The 8,724-nt window shown below is 37.1% G+C and overlaps 1 protein-coding gene across 1 annotated transcript; it reads left to right on the top strand.

Annotated features, from left to right (window-relative positions):
• The first annotated feature begins 6,469 nt into the window (after nt 1–6,469).
• Nucleotides 6,470–8,284, top strand: LOC110878825 (cytochrome P450 84A1). Its single transcript, XM_022127201.2, has 2 exons — nt 6,470–7,410; nt 7,559–8,284. The coding sequence occupies exons 1-2, from the start codon at nt 6,526–6,528 to the stop codon at nt 8,180–8,182; spliced, it is 1,509 nt and encodes a 502-aa protein (XP_021982893.1). The 5' UTR covers nt 6,470–6,525; the 3' UTR covers nt 8,183–8,284.
• The last annotated feature ends 440 nt before the right edge of the window (nt 8,285–8,724 follow it).

Here is an 8,724-nt window from a genome sequence, read left to right as displayed (position 1 = left end):
CTTGCGGACTACATTTAATCTGATTAAAGACCACATCGTTCCTTCCTTTCCATATGCACCAACATGCAATAATAGCCAGCTCGTAAATGATCTTTCCCGTCTTCTTACCACTCTTAATAAAATTGTGGATGTCTAAAATGTCTTTGAACTCAAAAAAGAATAGAGGAGGCATGTTGCACCAAACGCTGAAACCGCCCACACCCGAATAGCCACCGAGCATGCAGTAAATAAATGCTCTGCCGTTTCCTTGACTTTGTCACAAAAAAAGGCACATAACCGAGGATATATCCACATTCCTTCTTCTTAGATTAACTCTCGTAGGAAGCTCTCCAAGCCATAATATTACATTTGATGGGCACCCATTTACACCATATAAAATCAAGAGGGTGCCAATTTCCTCTATCCATAATTAAAGCCTTTTTAACCGACTTAACCGAGAATCCATTTTGACTATCAACACTCCAATACCATTCATCCTTATCGTTGGATAGTCTCGCTAAGCTGAGAACCTCAATTAATTCCTTTAACTCCTCGTCAGACTCAGGCTATCAAGACCATTGCCATTTAAATACTCCATTTTCTTGGCCCACTTCCATTCTCTTTGCAACCCTGCATATTTTAAACAACTCCAAACGAAACAAAAGAGGCCACCTTTCCATGAAGGGAAGATCGCCCACCCAAGTGTCAATCCAAAAACGAATATCAACCCCATTTCCCACCTTACCCATGATTAACCGATTTAACCCCTTCCCATATAATTTCATTTTGGAAATCAACTTCACCATATTTTTCCAACACCCCGCTATATTTTGGTTAAGCGGGAGGAGGCTCCTTTGGTTGTTTTTATAATGACAAGATTCAATCACTTTACACCACAGATTGTGGTTTTCAACCTTATACCTCCACCCCCATTTAACAAGAAGAGCCTCATTGACCTCTTTGAGCCTATTAATACTCAACCCACCTTTTATCTATGGCCAAGTGACCCAATCCCAAGCCACCCAGTTCATTTTAAAATTACCACTAGAACCCGCCGATAGTAATTTTCCCATTTTGGCCTCGAGGGTCTTAATAACACCTTCTGGGGTTTTATATAAAGAAAATAATAGATAGGTAGACTTTCTAACACCGAATTGATCAAAGTAAGCCTCCCTCCTATCGATAAAGTTTTAGCTTTCCACACCGACAATCTTTTATCAAAAACCTCAATAAATGGTGTCCAGTTGTTAATTCTGTTCATATTAGTCCCTACCGTAATCCCCAACTAAGTAAGCGGAATAGAATCTATGGCACACCCAATCACTTTAGCCATATCAGACAACTTACCACTATCCACCCCCAACCCGTATATGTTAGATTTGCAAATTGATTTTAAGACCCGAACACAAATAAAAGATTCTCAAAAATCTAGCCACGTTCTTCACATTATCCCTATCCTAATCCCCCAACAAGAGAGCATCATCAGCATAAAACAGATGAGAGATAACCGGACCGTTGTTAGGGGTTTGGATTCCTTTGAAAATTTCTTCATTCCTAGCTTTGCACAAAATGCTAGACAACGCCTCCATAACCAAGAGAAACAAAAACGGGGATAACGGGTCTCCCTGTCTAACCCCTTTGGAGCATCTAAATTCAAAGGTATGAGACCCGTTCACAAGAACCGAGGATCTAGCCGAAACTAGAATCCCTTCGACCCATTTACACCATAAATCAAGAAAGCCCATTTTCCTCATGATATCCAACACAAAACTCCAACAAACATTATCGTAAGCCTTTTCAAAATCGATTTTTAAAAGAAAAACCTTTTTTTAATCTTTTTTTAAACCAGGCAATGAACTCATTAAGCATTAACGAGCTGTCAAGAATGTACCTCCCTTTTAGAAACGCCGTTTGATTTTCCGATATGATGGTCCCAATAACCATTTTGAGACGGTTTGCCAGAATCTTCTAGATAGTTTTGCTTATCACCCCAATCAGATTAATCGGTCTGTATTCTCTCAGCCCCACCAGATCCTTGTTTTTTGGGATACGAGTTATGAAGGATGAGCTACACCCCACCGATATCAATCCTTTGCTGTAAATAGAAACCAACAAGTTATAGAAATCACATTCAAATAAATTCTAATACCTTTTGATGAATTTGAAGTTAAAACCTTCCGGCCCAGTTGCTTTGTTAGATCCACATTCGAACACCGCACTTTTGATCTCTTATTTCCTAAAAGGAACCGTTAGAGACTCCGCATCTGCCTCCGAAAGGCGCCTAACATTATAGCATATGAGTTTTGGTCTAACCTTAGTTTTTTAATTTCCTCGAAAGCCCTTTTGAAGAAATCCATAATCTCTTTTTTAATCAAAGAAGGTTTAGTAGTCCAAACACTATCAATCATAAGACAAGGAATATTGTTGAAAGTCCGTCTACTTTTGATGTACCCATGAAAGAATGCTGAGTTTTCACCACCTTCCAAATCCCATCTAGCTCTCGCTCTTTGTTTAAGGTCTTTAATTTTGTAACATTCGAGCTCTTTTAATTCTTTCAGACATTCCCCTTCCTTGGATAAAACCTCTTTTTTTTTCAAAATTTTAATACCCTCCCTAATCTTCTTTAATTTCTTCATTAACACCTCGTCTGGCTCCCCAACCCCGATAAAATTGTCACCCGCCTTATGAACCACCACATCGAAATCCTTTCTCTTCAACCAAGAGTTGAAAAATCTAAACGGCTTGGGTCCAAAGTTTTTATCCGAACACGTCAAGATAAGAGGGCAATGGTCCGAGTGAACCCTCGGCATCGCCCTAAGGCATGCCACCGGCTACTCAGAAAAGAAATCTTGACAGACCAAGACCCTTATGAATCTTGCTATGTTTGTTGCCATAATCCTTAAGATACGTGAATTACCTTCCTTTCATATCATATTCTCTTAATCCATTTTCAAAAATAAAATTATTGAAAAATGAAGCACATTTTTTTATTAAAATTAGAGTTTTTCCTTTCGCCCCTATTGCGAACCGCATTAAAGTTACCCATAATCACCCACCACCCCGGGTAACAACCCATCATCCCCCGAATGTCATCCCAAAGGACCTTTTTTAGGCACTTTTTGTGGAGCGTACACGTTAATAACATTAATAGCTATATTACTCCCCTTTAAGGTCCCCAAAGTTAATAAAAAATTAGGATGTTTTATAGAATCGTGTACCTTGAAGACGTTAGGGTCCCACATGCTAACGACCCCTCCAGATCTACCGACTGCCGACACGTGATCCATCTCGAAATTGTCAGCTCCCCAAAATTTCTCGAATTCGATACCTGAAACGTCACTAAACTGTATCTATCGTAAAGCGATGAAGTCAATACCCTTCTCACGTTTCAAATTTTTTATCCACCCCGCTTTGTTTTTTGCCCCCTCTCCTAAACCTCTAATGTTTAAAAAAAAGAAAATTCATCTATCTTTTTTTTGAATTCCTTCTTCCCTAATGGCTTCTCTTATTAAAGACTCATGGTTCTGAAGGTCAACTTCCACTATGCCCCCATTACGGATGTAACGTGCATCTCCAAATTTATATTCTCCTCCCCCTCCTCATTTGGATGTAAGTTTAAATCTTCTACCATCTCCTCCACTATTTCCTTCCTCCTACCACAATATCCTAACAATTTTCATAATCTCCTTCATTTCCCATATTTTGTACGTCGCACACCTACAAGTGAGTATGTTTTATATAGTATGAAGTTCAAAAGTAATTCGATTAGCATGCAATGTCATATACTGAACATGTTTTGTTAACTTTCAAAACCATGTATTTTGAATGTCTATGAGCATGCTATATCACTTATAAATCATGCATGACCCTTTTAACATTAAAATGTTATACAATTATTAGCATAAATGTCCCTTTAACACCATCTTAGTATACAAGCATCGGTTATAAACAATTTAACAATGACCTCTTTTCATGTATAACCAGTTTTCACAAATTTTTGCCAGACAATATCTTACACAATCCAACACTATCCCAATCATCTAATGAACAACAACTAAGTATATTGGGTTAACAACTAGCTACCAATGAAACACCATCTTTGTGCATGCCTTGTTGCTCTGTATGCTCCACTACAATGTAGTAACTAATCCAACTTGTAACAACCAAAGAAAATTAAGGTTACTGGTGAAATCACAGTAATCTCTCATCTGATAACAGTAAAATCAATCAATGTGTACATACATACATACATACATACATACACAGGGGCGGATCTATAGGTAGGTTAGGGGTAGCCCGGGATACCCCTCAACTTTCTTGGCCAAGTATTAATTTTTTAACTTTTTTTTCAGTTTTATGTATTTGGATACCACTAATCAAAAATAAGGATACCCCTAAATGTAAAATTAGAGATAGGTGGAGAAGAAAATGAAATAATTTGAAAAAAAAAAAAGAAGACTTAAAAGTTGAAATACCATAGTAGAGCAAAAGTTGCAGAAAGAAACCAAGGAAGAAGAAGGCTTATAGATTTTTAAACTAAAGGTTAAAAGATAATTTTTATTGTTTAAATTGTTTTCTTTTCTTGAAATTCGGAAATATACAACAACCCACGTGGCTATCAGTTACCAACTTTTTATTCTATTAATTATTTACAATTACAATTTACGATTGTTACATATTTTTATTTTGTTACTTGTATAATATTACAGTTTATAATTTAACTTTGATTGAATTATTTTTATTTTATTACTTCTATGGTAAGTATTATAGTTTATAATTTAACTTTAATTAATTGAGTTACATATTTTTATTTTATTATTTGTATAGTAAGTATTGCAGTTTATAGTTTAACTTTAATTGAGTTAAATATTTTTATTTTATTACTTGTATGGTATAGTATTTAATCAGTTTATTATCTATCAATTTGTTAATTTCTTTTATTTTATTTGAAGCTTGTTATTTATAACAACCTTTTTATCATAAGTTATATTCTATTTTTTTTAAGCATGTAAATGTTAGACAATAGTCACAACACTTTCCATCATGTAAAAGTGCTTTTTTTTTTCGAGATTATTTAGTAATAAGAAACTCATACACTTTAACAAATTTACTTAACTAAATTTCGTGATGAATTATTAGTATATATCAGAAATACAAAAACTTATGCTAGGACCCGACGTGAATCGAATCGAAAATTTTTATATCCGCTTGATGAAATTGAAGCATCTAAAAACAATGACTCCAAACAAATAAAATCCTAAATCCATCACCCAATGTACGTTAAAAAAATGGTTTCTCCGTTTTATGAATGTACCGCAAAAAAATAGGGATACCCCTGAATTTTTATTCTAGTTCCGCCACTGTACATACATACATACATACATACATACATACATACATACATACATACATACATACATACATACATACATACATACATACATACATACATACATACATACATACATACATACATACATACATACATACATACATACATACATACATACATACATACATACATACATACATACATACATACATACATACATACATACATACATACATACATACATACATACATACATACATACATACATACATACATACATACATACATACATACATACATACATACATACATACATACATACATACATACATACATAATATTAAGTGTCGACTCAATTATGTAATGAAATAAATCCACATTTAGTGTTCATTAAGTTTTGTTTTAATTTATGTCCATGGAGTTGATCATAAAAACTCTATATAAGTTCTCATGTAATTTGTATTGGGGGATAGTTTTGGAGTTTTGTAAAATAATTGATTTTTCACTTCGAATTCCGTGCCTTTTGGGTGGAATCTTGGGGGTTAGGGAAGAACACACGGGTATTCTTTGAATCAACGTGTTTGATCTTCGTTTCCGTATCACGCGCTACATCACTATGATAGGATTTCGTCCCCGAAAATTAATTAGCAAAAGTAATACTTCTCCGCTTCCTCAATTGCTGTCATCACACTTTTCTCCGGTTCAGTTTTCTTCTATCAACAAGCGCTACGAAATCGTAACCGGTTAATAACTTCATATAACACGTAATGTATCAACTATGATACTGGGTATGACACACACTTAGCGTCATCTACAAGATAATGCACGAATGGGAAAATATGGATGGAATAAGACGATGTGCAAATCACATCTCCTTGGTTTAGTTAGTTGTGTTAGCCAACGAGATATTTTATCTTAAAAGCTGGAAAGCGAAAAAAAAAGTGGGTTAAGATATGTTTCTTATTTCAGAAAATAAAATAAAAACGAAAATAGTGTTTTACTTTTTAACAGATGAATTGACACCCTTTTTTTACAAATGAATTAGTCAAAGTTTCTATTTATTTCTCACAAATTATTTTAATAATAAACGGTTATATCCATACTTGTTCAAACCCGGTGTGCCCGCTCAGGTTGTATATATAGCACCCCCCTTATATCACTCTAGGTAGCAACATTCAACAAGTTGCCACTTATCTTCACACTTTGAATCAATAATGGATTCTATCCAAATATATGCTGCAATCTCTCTTGTAACTCTTTTCTTTCTGGTTTGGCTCCGGCGGAAACCTCTTCCGCCGGGGCCAAGGGGTTGGCCCATCATCGGCAACATGCTGATAATGGACCAGCTCACCCACCGTGGCTTAGCCAAGTTGGCTGAGAAATACGGTGGCATCCTCCATCTCAAGATGGGATTCAGCCACACCATTGCGGTGTCGTCCCCAGAGATGGCCCGCCAAGTACTTCAAGTTCAAGATCACATATTTGCCAACCGTCCGGCCACCATCGCCATCGCTTACCTCACTTATAACCGCGTGGATATGGCGTTTGCGGACTACACTCCCTTCTGGCGACAGATGCGGAAATTGAGTGTCATGAAGTTGTTTAGCAGGAGACGGGCAGAATCTTGGGATTCCGTCCGTGATGAGGTGGATTCCATGGTGAAATCCACCGTCATCAACTCGGGCACCGCGGTAAACTTGGGTGAGCTCGTATTTGGGCTCACCCATGATATTATTTACCGTGCGGCTTTTGGGTCCATATCTCATGAAGATAAAGAGGAGTTTATTAGAATCCTACAAGAATACACAAAGCTGTTTGGCGCATTCAACTTGGCTGACTTCATTCCATGGCTCGGGTTCATCGACCCGGCTGGGTTGAATACCCGTTTACCCGCTGCACGGGCCGCATTAGACGGTTTCATCGATAAGATCATCGACCAGCATTTGAGCAAGGAGAAGAAAAACGGAGATGAAAATGCGGAAAGCGACATGGTTGATGAGATGTTGGAGTTTTACAGTGAAGAAGGAAAAGGCAACGAAGCGGATGACTCGCAAAACGCCATTAAGCTGACCCGAGACAATATCAAAGCTATAATTATGGTAAGTGATTCATTAAAAAAAAACTTAACAAAAGAGTTAGATAACGAGACATTTATGGTTTATGGTTTAAGGTTTATGGTTGTTGGTACCAAAAAAAGTAAAAAAAAAAAACATTTGATCTGACATTTAGTTTTAACTGTTTTTATAGGACGTTATGTTTGGTGGTACGGAGACAGTGGCTTCTGCTATAGAATGGGCCTTGACCGAGCTGATGCATACACCGGAAGCGCTAAAATCCGTGCAACAAGAGTTGGCTGATGTCGTTGGTCTTGACCGTCGGGTCGAAGAATCCGACTTGGAGAAGTTGACGTACTTCAAATGTGTTGTCAAAGAGACGCTTCGTCTACACCCTCCTATCCCGGTTACCCTCCACAAATCATCGGAGGACACAAAGGTTGCGGGATACCACATCCCGAAAGGGTCACGTGTTATGGTCAACGTGTTCGCCATCAACCGCGATAAGAGCTCTTGGGAAGATCCTAATACTTTCAACCCGTCTCGGTTTTTGAAAGATGGGGCTCCGGATTTTAAGGGAAGCAACTATGAATTTTTGCCTTTTGGTTCTGGCCGAAGGTCGTGTCCTGGAATGCAACTTGGGTTATACGCGATGGAGATGGCGCTAGTGCACCTTCTTCACTGCTTCAATTGGGAGTTGCCTGACGGAATGAAACCAAGTGAAATCGACATGAGCGATGTGTATGGACTCACCGCACCAAAGGCAATACGACTTGTTGCGGTACCAACACCACGTCTGTTATGTCCGTTGTACTAATTAAGATGGTCCTTTACGTAATTTATTTTTCTTCGCCTTTGATAAAATCTGTACGATATGTTGAAATTCAATAACAAAAAATCGAAGTTTTCTTCTATACCATTTATTCTCGTTTCAAACCTAACATATTTTGCATGCCCAATAAATTATGATCCATTTACATTGAATCGTCAACATACAACCCCGTATTTAGGTGGATTTTAGCTGAGTTATAATTAATATGCGTGTATGGATTGAATAAATATGTAATTAGTTAATACATACAGTTGTCAACATATGCCTTTAAAATGAACTTTGATGTACAATTTACTTTGTTTTTCTAAAAAATAGCGTGTGTGTCGTCGTTCTAGAAAATGGAGACAATTACCTGGATCAGAAACATCAAAACAATAAGTGATTATCGGTCCTTCAGGTCGGTCTTAGGTAATTTTGGTTCTGAATCGAACCGGACCCGAAACTGAAAACACTATATTACGAAAGGATAACCAGACAAATTATAACCTATCTTCTGGACACCGGTTTGGGTGGACCATTTTTTGTCT

This window comes from Helianthus annuus, chromosome 9 (assembly GCF_002127325.2).
Source record: "Helianthus annuus cultivar XRQ/B chromosome 9, HanXRQr2.0-SUNRISE, whole genome shotgun sequence".
Taxonomy (NCBI): Eukaryota; Viridiplantae; Streptophyta; class Magnoliopsida; order Asterales; family Asteraceae; genus Helianthus; species Helianthus annuus.
This window is presented reverse-complemented; position numbering and strand designations above follow the sequence as displayed.

What these genes read in the sequence shown, in the direction of transcription:
- LOC110878825 (XM_022127201.2), top strand. Translation starts at nt 6,526, where the DNA reads ATGGATTCTATCCAAATATATGCTGCAATCTCTCTTGTAACTCTTTTC. An exon ending in ATATCAAAGCTATAATTATG is followed by an intron (nt 7,411 to 7,558) that starts GTAAGTGATTCA and finishes CTGTTTTTATAG; the next exon opens with GACGTTATGTTTGGTGGTAC.